General features: G+C 39.5%; 1 protein-coding gene across 2 annotated transcripts; it reads left to right on the top strand.

The window, feature by feature from the left end:
* The first annotated feature begins 361 nt into the window (after nucleotides 1-361).
* Nucleotides 362-22,362, top strand: TXNDC8 (thioredoxin domain containing 8). Of its 2 annotated transcripts, XM_059412231.1 has the most exons (6): nucleotides 362-385; nucleotides 3,307-3,411; nucleotides 7,590-7,649; nucleotides 10,287-10,352; nucleotides 21,291-21,356; nucleotides 22,300-22,362. In XM_059412231.1, the coding sequence occupies exons 1-6, from the start codon at nucleotides 362-364 to the stop codon at nucleotides 22,360-22,362; spliced, it is 384 nt and encodes a 127-aa protein (XP_059268214.1). The 2 variants fall into 2 exon arrangements, with proteins under 2 accessions (XP_059268214.1, XP_059268215.1); XM_059412232.1 differs by lacking the exon at nucleotides 21,291-21,356.
* The last annotated feature ends 416 nt before the right edge of the window (nucleotides 22,363-22,778 follow it).

Below are 22,778 nucleotides of genomic sequence, written 5' to 3' on the forward strand. Positions count from 1 at the left end.
AGTCTTCATCTATTTAATATTAGCTTGCTTATTTCTCATTTGGTGGTTGCAGGGGGTGGAGAAGGAAGAGGGGTTATGGAAATAGACGGCAGAAGATCAAAAGTAGAAAGACTGATTATTGAGTCTCCGCACAAGGCCCGCAGTTGGCTGGCTCTTGGCTGACCACACGTTGACTACCTAGTCATAACATAAAAGTGAAATTCACTTCAAGTCTGCCGAAGTTCTGGGTTCTGAGATGTCATGTTTAATGACATCATAGAGAAGTTACCCTTCTATTCCAGCTAGGATCTTTTCATGACAGACTGCTACTGTGAGCCAACTGAACCAACAGGCAGGTTTCGTCAACAATTCCCAGGAAATGATGGTTCAGATTATTAAAGACATGGCAAGTATTTATATGGCTTCACTGATATTTCAAAAGAGACAACCTTGAGAACAGATTTGATAAACCTTAAGAATTTCCTCTATTAGGATTCCTTCACTGCTCTGCTCTGTAGCAAGGGGAGTTGTTGGTTTTTTTTTTAAGTCTTGCTCTCTTTTCTCTTGCTCGAGAGATGGCACTATCTAGAGAGTAGCCAAGCAACAAATCGATCGGAAGGGTTTTGTTTTCTGATTCTCATTTCTTCCTCTGACTCTAGCTGAATCCAGGCCAACTCCTAACACATCCTGTCCTGTACCTGATCCCACTGATTCCACCTTAGCTGCACCTGGAACAATCTGTGAAAATAAAAGTCTGTATATTTCTCTTATTCTAGAAAATAGAAACCTCAGATGTGCCTATGGAATAGGGTAAGAAAAATGACAGCCAACAGTGTCAACAATTCCTTAGGTGGTATTTTATAAAGCCACTTTCTATCCATTGTCCAGTTTTACTGACACAAAAAATCAAAATCTATGGATAGGCCAGGGAGAGTTCTTTATTTATAAAGAAGAAATGTAAGAGTGGTTAAGGTTCTACACCATTTATGAGGGAAGGCCTTAGAACCCAGACATTCTGGTGCCAGGCCCTGTTACAGGAGGCATGGGCCTGGGGGGAAGGGGGGAGGCATAGGGCTTGGGCCTGCTATCCATCAGTACCCTCTGACTTAGACTTTTGACATTTTCCCCAAATGCAGCTATATATAAGGTCACAAAAGTGAGGCTAACCAGATTGAAAGAAGGCATTGCCATGTAGATTTGCTATAAGAAAATGTTTTAAAATACCACATATTTGTATGTGATGCTGCTTTTTTTTTTTTAATTTTCTGGGAATCTTACAGAATAACCCAGGGTCTCACTAACCCTGTGAGATGCCCTGTCTCCTCCTCAGAGACCTCTCCTGAGGGCCTGTTGTCCCCTGCATATCTGTATTCTAATGTCCCCTTCTATTCGAGGTGAACCTTGGCCACCTAGACTTACAGCTCATTCCCTTCCTTTTGGCATTATCTTTCTCCTTTTTTTATTAACAATGATTACTAGCACAGAGCGTATTTTACTTACTGATCTTACCATCAGCTTCTGCCTCTAAACATAAGCTCTGGGTGGCTCAGATTGTTAAGCACCTGCCTTCAGCTCACGTCATAATCAGGGTCCTGGGATCAAGCCCCCCATCGAGCCCCCAGTCGGGCTCCTGCTCAGTGAGGAGCCTGCTTCTTCCTCTCCCTCTTGCTTGTGCTCTCTGGCTCTATCTCTCTGTCAAATAAATAAATAAGATCTTAAACAAAAAAATAAAACTCCTAAAATAAATAAATAAATTATCTCCATGGAGGCAGAGAAGTGTTTTCTGTTTTGGTTTTTTGTTGTTGTTGTTTTTATTTTTGCACAAGCTGTATCCTAGCAGTGTGTTCATTACTTGGCATAGCATCAGTCTTAATAGGTACTTGTCGAGTCAGTGTGTATCCTATGGGGATATTCTCTTCAGAGGACTTTAGCCAAGTCAAATTCATGGATCCAGCTAGGCCAGTTTACACCTTAGCATCTGCTGAAAAGTGAGGGTGTTGAGGGCTTGTGAGGATGACACCTACTGAATAATTTCAGAAGCAAGTAAGAAATGGAAGCTTGGCCTAGCTCTTTAAAGAGTTAAGTAACACACACCCCCCCCCATCCTAGACGAATACGGGTAAAGAAAGAGAGCATATCTTCCTTCAGTCATCTGTTTCATCTGCTTGAAACTAAATCAAATCGCAACATAATTGTCAAGATTCCCCTATTACAGAGCAGTATGCCATTTGTATGGAATTAACCCCATTCCTAATTCCAGTGATAGGCCCTGCTTGACTTGATCCATTCCCCATCTTAATGATCGGTCCAGGGATGAGTATGTGATAGAATTCAGGCCAGTGAGAGGGAGAGAGAACCCCATGACTAGAAAGAACTCAGGAGATGATTTTGTGTACTGCTTAGGAAAAGGAATTGTGGATTAGGCTGCTTAGGTTAACAGTCCCAAGCAGCTGGTTGACTGGAAGAAAGTTAATAACCTTTTGTTTTATTCTATCTGCAAAATGGAGATAAAACTAATACCCATTCCAGAGGGTGATAGTAAACATTAAGGAAGAGGACACCAGGTGCTGAGTAAATTAGCTACTATTGTCCGTGCTATTCCAGTGAGAAAAGGAAAAGGAAAAGAAAAAAATAATATACGGAACACTGCATATTAGCAAATCATTCATCAACTAAACAAATCATTCATCCACTCTATGAGTACTTGCCAGGTGTCTGGTCAGAGGCCAAGGAAGTTATGATAAAAATGGCCTGAGGTTCTAGAAAGGGAAACTTTTACTTAAATGATCTGGACAGCTGATGGAAAAATCACTGCAGATTCTCAGTGAGAAGAATTTCAAATCTTTAAATGTATGGTTTGACTACAGCTTTAGTAATGATTACCTCCCAAAGCAAAACAAAACAAAAACAAGAAATGGATTCAAGGTGTTAGACTTTTTTTTCTTCTTTTAAATTTCACTATTAATGCCTGTTTGGGTCCTTGTTAAAAAAGTCAAATATAGATGTCCACCTTGAACAACTATCCACCACTACCTTCCACCCCTTATCTTTCATTGATCAATCTTATTTCTCCCCAGAGGTAACCTACCATTAAGAACCACCACTTGGTAAATACAGTCCTAATCACTTTTTGCAGATTTATGAGTCACTTATGTATACTTAGAAAGTTAAATATATGTGACCACAGGGACTTCTAGGAAAAGTATGTCTCCTGGAGAATGATAGGGTGGAGTATCTCATTAAAGTTTTCAGGAACTGAAGTGTCATTATCTGCAAGTTGGATGAAATGCAGTGATTATGCGTATTTCATTTATGCTCTGGTCTCAGGATGAATTAAAAACATTTTTGAAAGCTGCCGGAAGCAAACTTGTGGTGGTTGAATTCTCAGCAAAATGGTGTGGTCCTTGCCAAAAGATTTGTCCTCTTGTTCATGTAAGTATCACCTGTATATATTTCCCAGTTTTTGAAGGAATCTTAAATCCCCTAATAATTTTCTCAATCTTAAAAATTTGCACTTAAAAGCCATATGGAATCATAGTTTTTTGAAGTTTCCTGATTATCCAGATGATAACATACCAAGATCTAATAAGATCGTAAGTATACATACTAGAAGATTAATACTATTTATCTATGGCTAATTCTGCAAGCAGCATCCAGATGAGCAAAAGGGTACAGTGGTACAAATGAATGGATTATTCATAATAATGACATTTTGCCTAAGTTCCAGAGTTCAGAAGTTCTAAATATTGGAATAGTTTATGAAAAAAAAAATACTTGTTTTTTTAACTAGAATATAATAGATTTCTCCCATCCTTCAACCCTATTATCAGAACTTATGTCTTACACATTCTTTCATGTCTTTTCTACTTTATAAACTATTTTAGTAAAATATTCTAGTTAGTTATAATCATATAATTTTATTTGGGTCTTTTTTCCATGTACACATTCTTTTGCCTTTATGTAGGGTCTCCAGATTATAACTTTAATGTCTATACAGTGTTTCATCTGGTTAATTTCCTTACTGCTCCATTTAAAAGTTTTTAACATTTTATTTATTTTTGGTGTCACATGCCACAGAAAGAACTTCAGAGCATTTTCATTTCTCCTTATCTTGGAGAAGTTTCACACTTATGGTCAATTTTTTGAAATATTTCTTCAAATTTAAAGAAGTTTTGATTTCTCTACACGACTGAATATACTATGGTCTCTTTTCAGCAAAGTTTCTAACATTTCACTTTGAACTGGATTTTTTTTTGAAATTTAAATTTCTTTTTGTTTCCCTGTTCTTTTTTTTTTAATGTTCATTTTGCCAGCATATAGTACATCATACGTTTTGTTGTAGTGTCTTGAATTCATTCTAACCACAGTCACAACCTTTGACAGTACAGAAATTGGCTACATGACATCCCAACATCCATTCTGTACTTAAAAATTATTGGACTATCCAGAGGAAATATTTTATTATCTCATGGGCCCCTTTATTCTGACACTCAAAACTTGAAGAAAGAAAATGTTCAGTGTTCAGCTTCCAGAGTATAAATATACTCAAATGCCACACAGTCAAAGCTGATCAAATTCCAACAGCCAACATGTGACATTTCCAGACAGTGCAATGAATGTGAAGGCTTAGTAACTCCTCTCTTCATACCTTTGCCCTAAGGGCAATAACAGTTCTGCCACAGTTTTGTCCGGGCCCCTGTAGCTCTTCCAATACCCATTCCTACTTTTTATAGACCTAGTTAGCCCTTTGGAGATAAACTGCCCAAGTGGTCCTAATTTGAATGTGCCATCTGTTTCCTGGTGGAATCCAGATTAATGCAAATATAGTTTTAAAATAAATTTTGGCAAAATCATACTGAAAGACTGTCCAGATGTTAAAAAGAATCAAGTAGACCCATACAGAATAGTGACATTGTCCCCAAGACAATGTAGTATTAAGTGATAAGAGTACAGTATAGAAAAATGTATCTGGGATGGTCCCATTTATGTAAAACAGACACATACATGTACGTGTATATATATAAACACACACATATATATAGAGAAAAGGGAAACAGAAAGATGCATATCAAAGAAGTTTTTTTTCTCCAGCAAAAGTGTATTAATTTTGGATTCCTTTATCTTTCTTGTAAGGTTTGAAATTTTGCATGATAATTATTCAAATACCATGTGCGTAATTTTTTTAAACTTCTAGTACATAAGGGGAGGGAGAAAGGGCTTTACTTACTCTAGGTTACTTTACTAGTCAGAGGTCAAAGCAGGGAACAGAAACCAAATTAAACAGAAAAGAATTTTAATACAAGGAATTAATTGCTTTTAAAATTATTGAAATATTAGATTAATAGGTTCCTTGAATGATTCTCTCAAAACACAACATACCCCACTTTGAGGATCCTAACTTGGCCATAATCAGAAGTAAGAGGGGGATGGAAGGCCACTCCCCTTCCCTGGAAGAAGAAAACAAAATGACAATAGAGTATCAATTGGAAATTAGAACCAGAATCATGAGGCTCCTACTGTCACAAGTGCCTCTGGACTTCCAGGAAGCTGATGTCTGGGCACCAGTGCCTGAGTCTGGTTTCTGCTGCTGCCTCCAGCAAAAACCACTTCCATGACCCACAGTTTTGCTTTCCAGCAGGAACATCCAAAGACAAGAAGAAAGTAGTTACTGTCTCACTTCCACCTTCCATGTCTCTCCTGCATGTATCTCATGGGAAAAATCAATCTGCATCCAGAACTCTAGCTGCGAGGGAGCCCAGGGAATCTCTGCCTCTTTTCCTTTCCAGGCTCTGCAGGAAGGTGGAATGGAAGTTTGCCAGCTAAACTTCTGTAAAGGACAAGACAGTCAATATTTTCAAGTTTGCAGACCCTGTGGTCTCTGTAGTAACTACTCAGTTTCACTGTTGTAGTGCAGAAGCATCCAGTGGCAATGCACAAAAGAACAGGCAAATCGTGTTCTGATATGATTTAATTTACAAGACCATGTGGAGACCTGGCTTTGTTCTATGGGGTGCAGTTTGCTGACCCTGGGTGAAGAGGATCATCCTGAAAAGAGCATTTTCAGGAGAAAGGAGAAGTTATATATTTGTTGAGAAATTTCTTGGTATGATTATGGAAAAACAAATAAATATTCTGTGAGGTATACTTACAGTTTACACGGAGGCATGGTGACAAATGAACTTCAAACAGAAAGTTGAGACCAAATCAAGAAGGACCTTGTGTTATAATTTAATGAGCTGCTGTAGACAGTCAAAACAGAAGAATTTTAAAAAGAATTCTACTGTGGTCAAATAGAGAGTGTAGAGAATATTTTTAGCTGTGCTATACACAAATGGATGAGAAAGACTGACGGCAGATAACCCAAGGTGACAACAGTCTCAATGATAGGTTTTCCAAAACTAGGGCAGTGGTTTTGGAGAAAGAAGGGAAGATCAAATTCAGGAGATATTTTAGAGCTAAGATCAACAGAATAGGTAAACGAATAGTAGCAGACTACATACGAGGAAGAACAGAGTAGAAGGAAGAGTGGGTGGGGATGGGGTCATAAGTGGATGGAATGGGATAATGAAAGGAAGGCAGTGTCCATAGGGGAACCCAGCCGAGCAAAGAACTTATATCTATCCCATGTATACATACTACTTGATGCAAACATGGCAACTTCCACAACCCTATCCATTTCCTGACAGGCTCTGAAAACTTCATAAATACAGTTAGATGTCCACATAGGTCAAACTCATTCCCATGACTCCTACTGGGGAACATCCATATATCTTCAAACTTTGAAGTACAAGTCAATTGCCCAAGAGTTCATGAGTGATCCCATTTTCCTATAAGGCACAGAGATGCTGCTGACCAAAATCAGCTTCTCTTCTGTCTGAAAAATACTGTTATCTGAGAGTTTTTCCCCATTTTCACAACCTTGATGGGCCACCAGAGAAAGAACTCCCACTTCGGTCACAAACTCCAGACAACAGCTGAAGAGAATCCCTACAACAGAAGAGTTTCCATTGTCTCTGGATGCCTCATACCATCAGAGAGAGGTCCCATTTGAAATAGGTCACTGGAAATGCCTGAGATACAATGTTAAAGCAGACAAATCCAGATGCTGTTAAGTGTCCTTAAAGTATGAACACAGCTGTCTGAAAAGAAAAAACACAAGGGGTGACATTTACAGGCTGCCGCTGCATCCATTATTCCCAGACCCATTATCAACACCTTTGTCACCACTGCTGCCAAAGATGCTTTCAGAACAAACCAGAAGCAGAAGAGAGCTGCGGCTTTCCTCTGTCCCCTCACCCTGCAGAGTAAATCTGGACCCACATGTGATGATTTCTTCGCTTCCTTTCCCAGCTTTGAAACTCTGATCTCCAGTATGGTTCTTTAGCCTCTGAATCTGCCAGTGATCTTGACTTGACCTTGGTATCATCTCATATTTGACTCTCGTGCTTTAAGTTCCAGGCAGTAGTGAAATGCCAGAGTGATGCTCAGTTCTCTTGAACAGTCTTTTTGTTTGTGGTTTGTTTTTGCCAAGAGAAAAGTGTGTAATTCTCATGTTAATTTAGTATTAATGCTAAGCTAATAGGGAATTTTTTTATTCCTTTATTTTGAAGGCAATGTCTCTGCAGTACCGAAATGTAATGTTTGCCAATGTGGATGTGGATGATTCTCGGGTAAGAATCTTAGATCCTTCCATGGGGATACATAAAATCCAAATGCAATGCAGTGTCTTTGAAAGTCCTGTCTCAGTGATCTCATTGATTATATAGTCAATTTTAAGTCGAGTAGAATTTTGTAATTTTTTTCTTTTAATTGGTAGTAAATTTCCTCATAATGTTCTTAGATGTTTTGTATTAATTTTTAAGTATGTGAGAAAGTATGTGACTCTCTTCCTGCCCCCTCCTCTCCCATACTATGGCAGACTTCCCAACGTTTTCCTCCACTTGCTCTCAGCTCTGCCCCAGAATCCCGCTGAGCAGAATTGCTCTACACAGACAATACTAGTTGGGTGATATTGCATTCAAGGTGAAAAGTGGTTTGTTACCCTTATAGTAAATTATTAGTCAAGTACTAAAACTTTACTCGATGCATTACAGACATTTTAATTAATATGCCTTGCTTTCCTCTTGCTATATCTTGTGCTTTTTGTGGGTTTTTTAAACATCACAGGAATTCCAAGAAATCCTTCCTTCATTTCCCTCCTTAGATTCTTCTTTCCACACCCTCTACCCGAAAATAATCAGCCTCGTGTCCTCAGTCAAAATGTGCCTTATTGGGGGGCACCTGGATGGCTCAGTGGGTTAAAGCCTCTGCCTTTGGCTCAGGTCATGATCTCAGGGTCCTGGGATTGAACCCCATGTCGGGCTCTCTGCTCAGCAGGGAGCCTGCTTCCCCCTCTCTTTCTTTGCCTGCCTCTCTGCCTACTTGTATCTCCATCTGTCAAATAAAAAAATAAAATCTTTAAAATAAAAAAAATGTGCCTTATCGGTATACACAAAGTATCTGAAAAGTTATTCTTCCTAATATTTGTCCATTTATAACTCGGAAAAAAACAGTAACAAGTGATCGTTGGACATACTGGATTAAATCTGAGCTTTAGAATAACAAAAAATCTGTTATGCACCCATCCTTTTCTTTATAGTTTTGTGACTTCTTATCACTTATAAACTTCATTTTCTTCATCTGTAAAACAGGACAAATAAAATTTAACAATATAAAATGAGATGAAATACATAAGATATAGGACATAGTTCCCAGAACACAATAGAAGTTCCATTTCTCCGTTTCCTTCAAACGTCATCAAAGTGTTACAGTGTTTAATTGCCCTTGAAAGTGAATCATATATTGTGCATTCAGAATACACCCAGGATCATTATCTCTTTGTCCTTTCTTATATTCACAGAGTTGTGCAACCATCACTGTCATCAATTCTAAAACATTTTACCACCCCCAAAACCAAAACAAAACAAAAAACACTTTGGAGGCTCTAGTGGTCACCCCCAGTTCCTTCTCTCCCAACTCTGGGCAACCATAAGTCTATATTCTGTTAGATTTGCTTATTCTGAACATTTCATATAAATGGAATCATCGAACAGGTGGTCATTTATGACAAGCTTCTTTCACTTAGCATGAGTTTTCAAGGTTCCTCTATATTCTAGCATGTTATCAACATTCTATTCCTTTTCATTGCTGAATAGTATTCCATCATGTGGCTACACCACCTTTTATTTAGCCATTCAGCTCTTGATGGACTTTTGGGTTGTTTGCACCTTTTGACTCTTATGAGTAATGATAGTATAACATGTATATCTATATTTGCATTTCTCTTGAGTACCTATCTGGGGTGGAATTTTTGCCATATATTGTAACTCTATGTTTGACTTTTTGAGAAACTGGCAAAACATTTTCTAAAGCAGCTACGCCATTTTATATTTCCACCAGCAGTGCGTGAGGGCTCTCCATATTTCTCTACATCCTCCCTAACACATGTTCTTGTCTGCCTTTTTGATTATAGCTCTTTCCCTTTTCAGGTGAAACAAAATGCACAGTTTTCTTTAACAGTAATTTATTTATTAGTTGTCTTTGCTGTGGTCATGAAATTTATAATTTAATGTGTGTGGATCCGTGTGTGTGTGTGTGTGATAGGCGGCAGGGGAGGGATTCACCCCCATAAAATGATATGTATATTAGAGAGAGAAGTGCAGTTCTGTTGATCCTTTCTTTTGACTTTTGAACCAGATAAACGAAAACTGCCATTTGAAAGAAGATTGTAATGGATTATAGTAATGGCAATTCTGACATATTTTCTTGACTTTGGATTCATCTTTCACAAACACAGGCAGTGAAGCGGGGAGTAAGGCCTAAAAGAAAGAGACAAATAAACCCTAACTGACACTGCGAGACCAGTATTAACACCCCATGTCTCACGTGTGCTTTGTAAAGGTACCTCTACTCTTCCTTATCTTTGCAATGTGCTGTCTCCATATGGGGTTCAACTGGGGTCCCTCTGTAATCTTTCACAAGTTCTTCTAAATAGAGTTCATTTAGTCCTTTGGCATCTGTTCTATTTTGGCCTCCATTGCTCAACCCTCTCCCAGGGCCCTGAGAGGAGAAAGCTCAGGAATTCAGAGAGCAACCATTTTCTATGGTAGCGTTCCTAGAAGCTTTGACATTCCTTGGCAAGAGAATCTACCAAGTCTTAGCTGTCCCTGGTCTTTCAGACATGCCTCCTGAGAAGTCACAAAGTTCTGGCCCGGTGTAGAGTGTGGATACCAAAATTGTGACTTCATGCCATTTCATTCCTTTCCCAGGACTTGGCCCAAATTTATCATGTCAAAGTCATACCCACATTTCAGATGTTCAAGAAGGCCCAGAAGGTATGTTTCCATGGTAACTGGCAGAGTTGAATCATAGAATCATCAGAATCTAAAAAAAGGCCTGGGGCATCCAGGATGGATGAAACAACGGCATTTATTTTTAATATTTACCAATGGAATTCTTAGTTTCTGAACTTTCCATATTGGCAAGGAGTACAAAAAATGCATGAATTGTAATAAATATTCTCATTCAGACAGTCTGAGATATCCAAATCCATAAGAAATATCTCACGATTGTCCCTATCTTATCCTTTTTGATGGGGCAGAACCACCAAAAAAGAAACTTACAGAAAACGACATGATGAAATTCTCACACAAATGTATACAAATTGTTGGCAATACTTGGGTAAATATTAATCAAAGACAATCACAAGGCAGAAGAACCTAGTAGTTAAGCATGTGGGCTCTGGATATAGGTTTCTGTGGTTCAAATACCTGATCTACCACTTTGTAACACTTCACTTAAAAGCCTCTTTGATCTTAATTTCCTTATCTGTAGAAACAAAGATCATTAAGTTTCTCCCCTCAAAGGGTGTTGAGAGAATTAAATGAATTAATATGACTCAAGTTTGTAGACCCATCCTGACACGCATAAGTGCTGAGCATGTTACGGTAGTTGTTATCACAAAGATATTAATGAAATAAAATGTCTGAAATATTTCACGTGTGTTGAAAGTAGTAATTCCACATATGGCTGGGAGCATTGACAATTGTACATACCTTATGAAAAGTAGCTTTGCAACATGCTTAAGAGGAACAAACTGTTGATTCCCTTTCACACAATTATCTATCCTTGGAAACCTTTGCTATGAAAATACCTCAAGGAAAAATAAGTCCCTAAGTGTATAGTAATTGTAGCATTACTTCTAACAAAATACAAAAGCAAGCTCAATGTCTTTTCTAGTAGACCTGCTAAAAGGATTTGTGTTACATCTACTGTATGAAAGTGTGTGCGATTAAAAGTGTTAGGAAGAACATATGTAAAGCAAAAATATTCAGGCTTAAACTTTGGGGAAGATTGTGTCTACAACATAAAAAGTGAAAGCAGTTGGTAGGCTAGCAATGGAATTTCATTTTTAGCTTCTATTTGTTGGGTATTTGCTATAACATAATTGGTGCAATAGATACAAATAATTCTTCAAAAAGAATTAACACTACCTATTCCCTCTCTTGAGTGTTTACTTGAAAATTGAAACTATTAGCCTATGTATCCCCAACTCCCTGTCCCCCATAGATCAGATTGTTTCTGTGCCATTTTTTATCTTCTTCTCTTCCATCTCAGAAATGAAAATGCTTCCTTCTTTTGAAAGGATTTCATCCATCGTACCTTGATTGCATTCTCTCCCTTGTGCTCCAGGCCTCAATCAATCAGCTACCTTCTTTTAGACCTGGTGTTTGGACACTCGTTTTTTGCTACCGACTTCCATTCTTCATTCTCTATCAAGAGTTCTTTGATTTTCCTCCAGGTTACCATGCCCCTTCCCATTCTTGATCCATGTGCTTCCTTAAGGCTCCATCTCCAGGCCTAGATCTGTGAGTGAACTCCATCCCCATCAAGAATAGCCCCTTGAGGGCACCTGGGTGGCTTAGTGGGTTAAGCCGCTGCCTTCGGCTCAGGTCATGATCTCAGGGTCCTGGGATCGAGTCCCGCATCGGGTTTTCTGCTCGGCGGGGAGCCTGCTTCCCTCTCTCTCTCTACCTGCCTCTCCGTCTACTTGTGATTTCTCTCTGTCAAATAAATAAATAAAATTTAAAAAAAAAAAAAAAGAATAGCCCCTTGACTCCAGTCAAGCCAATCCAAGCCCTACCAGAGCTAATTGTAAGACTTGGCTTAAGTAGCTAAGTAAAAGCCTTCTTTTTCAATTTCACTGGATTTGAACTTGGGGAGATGTGACGCTGATGGTATACAACTAGCTTGCCACCATAGGGATCTTGAAAAAGAAGCCACCATACATCAAAAGAGCAAATTCAGACCAGAAACACCAGTGGCATTGTTTGAACCCTGAAGCTATCCATGCCTGAAGCCTGTACTACCCCTGCAGATTCTTTAGTTATGTAAACCTGGGGTTGCTTTTGCTGTCGCTTGCAACCAAAAAATTTCTAATGACAAAAAAATCAATGATCAAACTATTCATGATCTAACTCTTGAAAAAGTAGAATATATTTACTACCTTCAATTCTCATTTATAATTTATTCCTTCCTCTGCTCTTTTAAAAGTCACCAAGGATCTTCCAGCACCTAATTCAAATAGCCATTTCTCAACCCTTGTATTCCTTGATTACACAAAAGCACCATTAACTAATTAGGTTCTATATTCTAGAAACTTCCTCCTCTTTTGGCACCTATGCCTGTTCCTTTCCCCCAGCTCTCCTCTGGCTTATCTCCTACTGTCTGAAAATATAAGTGTTTACGAAGGTTCTTTTTCCCATTCTACTTCTTCTCCTTTAGTAATTTCATCCCTACTTATAATTCCAGCTATAACTACCTTTAACGTAAACAAGTGTGATAGCCCTCCTCCACCCCAAGTTCACACCGTAGCTCTGTCTTCTTTCCTAAATAGATCCTGGCACAGCTCCATGTCTGTCATTTTCTTATTTAAAATTGGATGCCCTTCCCCTCCGCTGTCTGCAAAATCAAGACTAAACACTCATATTCAAGTCTGACATTCAAATTTGTTCACAATTTTGACCCAATCTACTTTTCTAAGTCCATTTCTGTTTGACTCAGACCTTAACTTCATGTATTTTTGTCATACTATTCCAAGCACCTGGAGGAGTTGATGTCAGTATGTAGAAGAATCCCCCTGGGTAGAAAATACTCATTCCATGTTTGATTCATGAGCCAATGAACAAATGAAAGAGTAAATGAAAGCCGCTGTCTTTGGCCTGCAACCCACTGCCAGCTCTGCCTCCCCTCCTCGCTCTGTCCTCATACCAGTCTGACTCAGGAAGGGTTTCTCTTCAGCCCAGAACAGCTTTCTGGTTTCATCTCTTCTGCAGATGATACTGCTTAAGGTTTGTCACAACTCAACAGTTTGCTCTCCATTTTATGAAACAAAACTTTGGGTGCTCAGCTGATTATGTGTCTTAAGCTCTTGAGCAAATCCATAGCTATGCTTTTGAGGAAAGGCTTGACCCTGCTTGGTCTCAGTTCTATATGGAAGTAGAAGAACTTTCAGTTGGGGGTGGGGTGACCTCTTATATTAATTTTTTCTAAACTGGTTTCTATAGGGACAGATCCCTTTTGAAGGGTTAGAACAAAATGCCTGTATTCTAGGCATCATGAAGGATCTCAAATTTGAGTTTTATGCCAGTTAGCTGATGGAAAAGAAAATTAACTGAATTGATGACACCATGCATTAAGCTGACCTGCCTCTCCCTCTATTTTAATTCCAGAGTTAGCCAGCCTCTGATTATAACATGGATACCCATGTCCCAAGAAATGTTCTTGAGAATTGAGGGTCTCATTGAATATTACTAACTTAGCATCTTGGTTATGGAGTTATTTAAAAAACAACAACTTGAGATCATTCACGTCATAATATACAAATAAGTCTACTTCTAAACTTTGTATGTATGATCGTATTTCCACAAAGAGTCATACTTGGGTCAATTTAGATATCATTTGAAAACCTGCAGAGAAGATTGGCAATGCTGGTTTCCATTTGACAAGGAATAACCATCTGTGCAAAAGACAACAGCAGAAAAAATACGAGACAGAAATCCTAAAGATATGGTATTACAAATCCCTTTACCTCTTTGACTCAATCCCCAGCATTTCATATCTGAGATCCATATAGGGCTTCTGGAGGGTTCCCCCACCTCTTCCATTGCATCCAGAGCTGCAGTCAAAGCCTGAGACCTCTGAAATGCCCCCAGGTTCTATCCTGTAATGGTCTGTACAGGAAAATCACTGGAACCAGAGAAAATTGAGTGTAACTGTGCAAAAGGACCAGTCTCTGTGAATTTCCCTCCTCTCTCAATAGAACTGACTAGGAAAGCTACCAATGACATTCATTGTTTTCCTTGGAGTGGAAAAAGATTAAGTTCATTTCTTTGAGACCACTTCCATCTCTCTTTCACCTGGGACAGTGCAACTAAAAATTGACTTAGGAAAGCAGTTAAATAGCATTTATCTAGTATTTAAAAAAAAAAAAAAAAGCCTAGAATCCAGTTTCTATTAAGGGATGTTATAAGAAAGGTACTCACATTTCTGGTAAAATGTCTGGCAAAGAGCCATGATCCATTATGCCTTTTTAAATGTACATTGTATAAAAAGCCCTGCGATAATTCCTCATAGAACAGACTTAGGAAAATGTTTGCTGCCCTCAAAACTATGATCCACTCCCTTGCATTAGATCAGATGGTTTAGGGAATCCCCCGGGTTTCTCTTTTATGATTGCTGCCAATAATCTCAAGATTACTTCCTTTACTCAAATACAATAGCCTCCCCCTTATCTGCAGTTTCCTAGCATTCCCTTAATTGCCATCTCCATACCGAATCATACTTGAATGGTGGTGTCGCTTTATCTTGCCCTTGATTCTAGCTCATTTCAACTATTTTCAAAGATACATAAAATATAAACAAATAAAACTTTAAAAAACTGAAGCAGATAAAGCTACATAACCATGACTCAGGGTCTCAGTAGATAAGAGGCATTATGTGTTGCTGGAAGTTTCCAGGCAGATTTGGATGGCCCCCTAGCAGGGATGCACTATAAACAACAGTTGTAATTACTTCACACTGTTGGGGTGAAAGACAATGAAAGCAAATTCTAGGCAATAAATAAGGTAGGGTTGTTTCTTCCTGCTGTATTCCTTCGTGTTTCCACCTGGGACACCCACATCCTGTTCCAGTAAGATTAACTATTGTTTAAAAAAAAAAAAAAAATCCACAGTGTCTTTCAGAGGGGCCATCCAAAACCAGAATATTATAGTGTATTCTATTATACGAACTATTATACTATCCCTAACCAGAATATTATAGTGTATTCTAAGTAGAAAAATACATAAACTGCAATGTGCATATGATACTAGTTATTCATTGAGCCTCTGAAGCCCATCAGGAGATCCCCTGGGCTAATAACATTGATTCCAGACCAACGTTGACATATCAGTGGAATAGCAGAAAGGAAGACTTAGCAACTCTTGGCCAACTGCTTAAACATGGGCCAACATCAGAAATCTGTTCCCTCTTTCATTTTTTGATGTGAGAATAAATGGCTCCTCAAAGCACTTTAATCTACTCATAAGAGCCATAGGATATAGGGACATAGATGCTAATAAGTGAGCTGTTTACAAATGAATAATTCTGAAGAACTAAGAGCTCCTATGCTCACATCGAGTCAGGGGAAGTTCCTGTCCCTGTGCCTGTGAACAGCAGGGCTCCTGCTCAGATGACATAGAAGTCATTTCAGTGTGCTCCCTCCTTCAAGTTGGTATAAAAATCCCCAAGGGGCAGCACCATGGGGTGCTCGGGAGAGGACAGGATTGGTTTCTTCGAGAGCCAGGCAGGGACAGTAAGTGAGATAATAGAAAGTGAGGAGGATGGTGGTCCTTGGAGAATCACCCTCCCAAATACTCACTGTTCAAGTTCATAAAAAATAGTACTTGATTGCCCAAAAGAATGTCTGTGGCTAGTTTTTGCTGTCTCTGGAGTCAGGCACCTGTGGGTTGAACCCCAGGTCTGCCTTTTATTATTGTGTGACCTTGGGAATGTGCCTTCACCACCTTGAATCCAGTTTCCCTCCCTTTGAAATGGGGACTGTATCATGTATCGTTGAACTGTTGTCACAAAAAGTTGTGATAATGTATATAAATGCTTTAGCACTAGACTTGGTACATATTATAAAATAAGGTTATTGCTAGAGCCCCAGAATCTGTCTGTGCCCCTATTTCCTTGAAAATCTACGAATAAATAGAAATTTAGAAGCAGTGGTTAGGAGAGACCTCTAAAACTCTTCGAAATAACTATGATATCCATTTAAGCTAAGTCATCTTAGCATTTAAGAGTTTTTTGCCCAGGGATATTCAAACTGTTAAGGATGTTGTTACGACACAGAGGGTTTCTACCTGAGGGAAAATAAAAGCACTCTCTCCCATAGTGTCTAGGGGTTATATGTCAGGCCCATAAGCAGCTGATACATCAGCAGAGATTAATTGACTGGGAGGGGCAAGAACTAAGTGAGATAGAGGGAAAGAAAGAGAGAGGAGCAGCAAGCTTTTATCACCATTTGGCACCATTGCTAAAGATACTGCTCTAGATATTTGTAATTCATAGACAGTAATTACTTGTACACCTCTTGTCTCCAGGGCAGGGATTAGAGTGAGGCTGGTGATTGCAGGTATAGGGTGGAAACCTGTCTTTATTTGAATTTTTGATATTTTATTCATGATGGATTTTTTGCATTAATGTTTGGCTTTTAAAATATATATTAAAATATTATTTATCTTAGTTACCGAGTTCTGGGAACCCCTTAAATTTTACATCCTCCTCCAAGCTCTGTAATCTAAAGTTTAAATCATTGAAATGTAGGAGTACTTCATTCAGTGATCGGCCAGAAGGACTTACAATACTCAATAGCAGGTTATACTTATAGCTAAGATTTATTATAACAGAAAATATAGAGCAAAAATTCAGGAAAAAGATATGCATTGGTAGAGTCCAGAAAGGTCCAGCACAAACTTCTGATGTTCTTCCTTGGCTGGGGACACATAGGAGTGCTCGCTCTCTCTTTAATAGTGCACTTCAAGGACATCTGTGGACTGTTTCTGCCTAGGGATGCTCTTTTGACATTCAGGGTCTGAGGCCTTTATGTGGGGACTGGCCATGTAGACACATCTTGCTAAGCAACCATTGCTACACAACCACCTATAACAATGGAGACTAGGACCCCAACAATAAAACCAGGTGCAAGTCATCAATATTGATGTTTATGCCAAGCTAGCCAGTGTGGCATGGTCCATCACTCCAGATATATATAACAAAATCATCAATTATTGATACAAAGAATACTTTGGTGGGGGGAGGGTACATAATAGTCTCTGGGGCACTGATGAAGGATCAATCATGGTTCCCTTGGAGACAAGCAAGAAATAAGGAACCAGACCTGCTGTGTTAATTCTTCTCACACAGAGTCATGTGGAAAATCAAAATATCACCTTTATTGTAAGTTGTAATAACACTAAATTGTGCTAATTACAGAACATGGCTTAGGCTCAGGTCAACAGACTTTCTCCTGTTCCCCTGAAGCCTAGACTTTGAGATGGCCCATCTAAGAGAGAATCTTGGACCGCGGAGGAGAAACTTACCCACCTAAGTGGAGGAGATAGTGCTGCTTTTCTCAACTGTCATGCTCCAAAAGTGAGGACACAGGGTGATGATAGCCTTCTAGACCTCCGTGAGGCCTGCTTCAGAGGTGCTTTCTAGAAAAGGAAGGACAGTGGGCGGAGAGCAGACCTGTCCCTTGGGCAGAACACCCCCAGAAAGGGAGAGGATAATCATGAACTCATACCTTTATCTAGGCTCAACTGATATATTCACCTCAAGCTGGGGATAAGTCGGTGAAGGGATTTCCCAGTATTGGAAAGTTGAGCAGATCTTCCAGTGGGAACATGAGAACAGGAGTATAGGTCATTGAAGAGAATGGCTCCAAAACCATTATTATCCCCATGAACAAATTTTCATCCTATTCTTCTGGTAATGGGCAGAATGGCATCTCTTACGGCCAGAGACCAAAATCACTTTTCATGATTCTCAGTGTGGCGTAGGATAAATCCCCACAACATTAGACTCATGCCCCTTTCTCCCTTCAACAGAAAACAACATTGTACTGAGAGAGGAGTTCTCAGGCAGCTTCACGCGTGTGCTCAACACCTTCAACTGATGGCAGTAGGCTAAGGCTTGGCAAACCGTGGCCCCAGGGTCAAATCTGACCCTCTACCAGCTTTTGGAAATAAAGTTTTACTGAAACGCAGTCATGACCATTTGTTTAAATATTGCCTTTGACCACTATCACACTATATGTAGTAGAGCTGAGGAGTTTCAACACATAGGATATGACCTGCAAAGCCTGAAACAGGTATCAGGCCCATTCCAAAAAAAGTTTGTCAACCTCCAACATAGAAGGAGAAAAATAGTATTTATGCCACTCATGCTTGAGAAATAGGTATGCAGCTGGAGTTTCTAAGCCAGCTATAAGAAAATGAAACCAAATTAGTGTTTTCTTGAAATCTCACTGCTGGAACAAATTGAGAAGAAGGCCAGTGTAGCTTTGAAAAAAAGAGATAATAGATTGCTTTCATATTTTCATCTTGAATCCAAATGCATATAAATTCAAGCTGTTGGAAACAGACTGTTTCTAAGAGGCCCCGCCTTCTTGGTTTGACTTTGCTAAACTCCAAAAACCACAACTGAGCTGCTCGCCTTTGCAAAGTCTGCCTTACAACAGCCTTGTGAAAGTCCAGGGGGAAGTGTGCAAACACCTGCACCATGATGAGGTCAATTCAGGGCAAGGCATGGGTCTGGTTGAATCAGAGAAAGAAGCAAAGATGGGATCAAAAAGTAATTAACACCGTCCAGCTCTCAGCAGGTGGAGGTGCTTTTCACCATTCTCTTGCTAGACATATTCCTCCCATCTCATTAGTAAGATTTAATGCCTTAGCAAGCCCTTTGTAAGGAAGAAAAGGAACATCCTACTATTACAGCTAATGAAATTATATTATATGTATGAACATTGCTACAGCCTTCTCCCAAAAAAGTGTCTTGTGTTGGTTGGTGGTTTGGGCTCTTTTGTTTGTGTTGTTATTGTTGCTTTGAGGATTCTGTTGTTGCTTTTAACTCAGTAAAGAAGTCTGGAAAATTGGCAAGCTTTAAGTCAGCTGGTCCAAACCTAACTTCAGTATTCACTGGACCACATTGCCTATCAAATGTCCAAAGTGTTTTATTATAATGATTCTATGAATACATCATTAAACTCCTTAATTGGTACTCTCAGAAGTCCGTTTGTTAGGAAGGGACCCTTGTCTTTGAATCTTTTGCATTTTCTCAGTAATAGTAATATACTTTTTATAGGTGATTGATTGGGGAAAAAAAGATGCCTCTGGTTGGACCTGAGTGATGGGTCAATGGCGGGTAGGGAGTCACTTTATTACTGTGTGTGTGTGTGTGTGTGTGTGTGTGTGTGTGTTTGAAAATGTTCATAATAAGGGGTGCCTGGCTGGCTCAGTTGGTGGAGTGTGTGACTCTTGATCTCAGGGTTGTGAGTTAGAGCCCCACATTGGGCACTGAGATTACTTAAAATCTTTTTAAAAAGAAGTTCATAATGAAAGATGCTCATTTTTCATAATGGGCATCGTTGGTTCTGAAATGCATGGAGAGCCCCACCCCCTGCCCTGCACCATATCCCACTGGGCTCCGTAAACTGGAGCTTGTCATTTTCATTAGCAGTCATGGGTGTGGGGCTGGGGGGGGAGGTGACAGCAGTGCTTATAAAGTGAAGGCATTGAGGAGAGAGAAGTGGAACATGCCTTTGAAAGACACCGCCCAACATGCAGATTAAAATGAGAAAACATTGTAAGCAGAAATTATATGCTAGTTCCCTTGTATGTGTATCTCTTTACAAGAAAGCTACTTATTCCATAAACTCTTACCACTGAGCTGCTCCTCGGTCACTAACTACACACATGAAGCTCCTGTATATAAAGCCCCATGCTAGACAGGAAAACACCTCACATTTGCTTTTGACAAACTGGACAAAGAAGAAAATAGGTAACACCTGGTCTCTGAAATGTAACACTACCCAGAGTCTTGGACTTGTACTTCAGTGACAGAAATCAGCTTAGCTTAGCTCACATCAGACCTAAAACCATTAACAGAGCACCCACTCCGTATAAGGTTCCTAGCTAGATGCTAGAAGTATGGAGGGAAAACATGAGGCGGAGTCCCCATCTTTGGTCAGCTGCAGGAGACGACGTAACAGAATCGACTCTTGAGTAGTGGAATGCCCCAGTTCTAGGAGATCACAGAGACTTCATGAGTTAAATCTCGAAGGATGGTTAAAACTAGCAGGCGAGGAAGAAGGGAAGAAGGGGGAGTAACAAAATAGGGTGGGTATGTATCAGGAATTTTTCGATGACAATACATTAGTACAAAGTTATCACTGGAATATGAACTCCAGAGGGGACTTTTGTCTGGCATGTTTACAAGGTCTGGCTCAGAGTGGACGCTTATTAAAGATTTGTTAAATTAGATAAGTAAGTGAATCCAATGGTAATGAATTGCTAGAGGTCAGAGTTTCAGTAAGGTAGATAGGACAAAATCAAGGAATCCCTGTAGGACTTTGGATTTTATGGTGGTGAAGAAACCTTGAAGAATTTTACAAAGACTAGATTTGTGGTTTTGATCTTCAAGGGGGAAGGGAACTAAGGGACATAGGACTGGAGACAGACAGATCGTATGCTGTTGCTAAAGTCAGTTCAAGGGAAAGTTCATGAGATAAAATCCATGGAATCTGGTGATAAATTTAATGTCCCCTAAAGCTACCAGAATGACTAACATAAAAAAGAATGGACAATACCAGGTGTTGTCAAGCATATGGAACACCCAGAACGTTCATCCTCTGTTGGGGGAATAGAAATTGATCAAATCACTTTGGAAAACTGTTGGCCAAATCCCACATTCAGATGGCCAAACCCTGCCCATGTTCCTGCCAGGGGTTCTTGTCTTGTGACCTGCTCTGGGCTCAGAAGATTTCAGAAACTCCCTTCATGCTTCTAGATACCATCCACCTGCCACCCGACTCTTAGAAATGAAACATTTTGTAGATCCTTTCTGACCTCTTCCTCCCCGCCAGCCAGTGCCACAAGAACTATTTATAGAGGGAATGGGTACAAACCAGGCAACTCAGATAAATCATGAAATTCTGCACCCACACTTAGGTAACCCTATTCTCGAGACTCAAAAGAGCCTTTTGCTGTAATGGAAGTGGAATCGTGAGCAAGCCGGTAAGTGAAAATGGGATCAAGATGGAGTCTCAAGTCTGGGGCACACTGGGGTCTACTTTCAAGAAATGGAATGTACCACCATGCTCACAGGCGGCCCCCAGATAGAATGCTGCTGCCTGGGGAAGCAGAATCATTAGAAGCAGGGATGGTTTCTTCTCTGCTAGACACGGAGCATTGAAGTTGTTCTACAACTTTCCAACCCTTGTCCCAAAGTCCTAACACCATTTCTGGCAGCTGAAACCTCCCTCACTGGAAACTCAAGTCTTCAGCTAACCCTGTCCTCAGTTAACCCACATTCTGCCTTCTCTAAAAGCACATCATACTATTGGTACTAACGTGATAATGCATGGTAAGGGTCTTAAACTTCCATATTTCAATCAAATCTAAGTCACACATTGACAGACGCACCTATTATATTACATACCACTGGAAAGTGTTCCAAATAAAATATACCATCCACTATGAGATGTATCCTGAGACAGAGATGTGACAATTTGGAAAGAATATGCGCTGCTTAGAATCAGTTGTTTATAATACTATGACCTGTGCAAAGGTCAGGGCATGGGAAATTACGTCTCACTTGATTTCAAGAAATCGTGTATGAATTAACAAGTCCTTAAGACCAATGTATAAAGTTTCTGAGAGGTTTCAGTGATTGAGTTTTCTCATTTCTAACACACTATATGTTTTAGACCTCGGTTTAGAAGACTATTGTGAAGAATTCTATAAATCTGACAAAAAATTAGCATAAACGATTTTTGGAAATGTGCCAAGTAATTGAAACACCATGAGTTTAATGTGTTAAATGTGTATTTATATTCTAAGTATCTTTCAGACAACGAAAATGAGTAGAGGATAATTTAACAGGAACAAAACTCAAAGCTTTAACATCTTTGCAAATATTTAAACCAATACGTATTTCCCCTTGTGTGTTTGTAAACAGATTTTTGAATTTTGTGGAGCTGATGCTCAAAAATTGGAAGCGAAGATTCGAGAACTAATGTAAGCCGATCTCCAAGATAAAATACATTTGCAACATTTTAAAAGGCGGCAGCTAATGTGTTTGTGTTTTTATTTGCAGCAAATATTGTTCATGCTCCATTCATTGGTCTTTCTCCTGACGCTCTCCCGGTTGAATTCCACCTTTTTGCAATCTCACTGCAAAATTGCTTAAAGCTCTTGTGGTATCACTCCCATTCTCTAACTTAGCCTTTCTTCTTTCAGTGCACATTTCTTAGGCAATGTTTTTATGACCTCCACAACAAGCCCTGCATAGCTAAGTGATACCATGTCATTAAGAAGGCTTTCCAGAGATTGCCAAAGATGAAATTCTTCACAGTGATCAAGAAACAAGTGCCCTCTTTCCCTAGTGTACTGCAAATACATAGAAGCCAGTGCTAATTGACCCATCTCTTGTGGTAC

The sequence above is a fragment of the Mustela nigripes genome, chromosome 9 (genome assembly GCF_022355385.1).
Source record: "Mustela nigripes isolate SB6536 chromosome 9, MUSNIG.SB6536, whole genome shotgun sequence".
Taxonomy (NCBI): Eukaryota; Metazoa; Chordata; class Mammalia; order Carnivora; family Mustelidae; genus Mustela; species Mustela nigripes.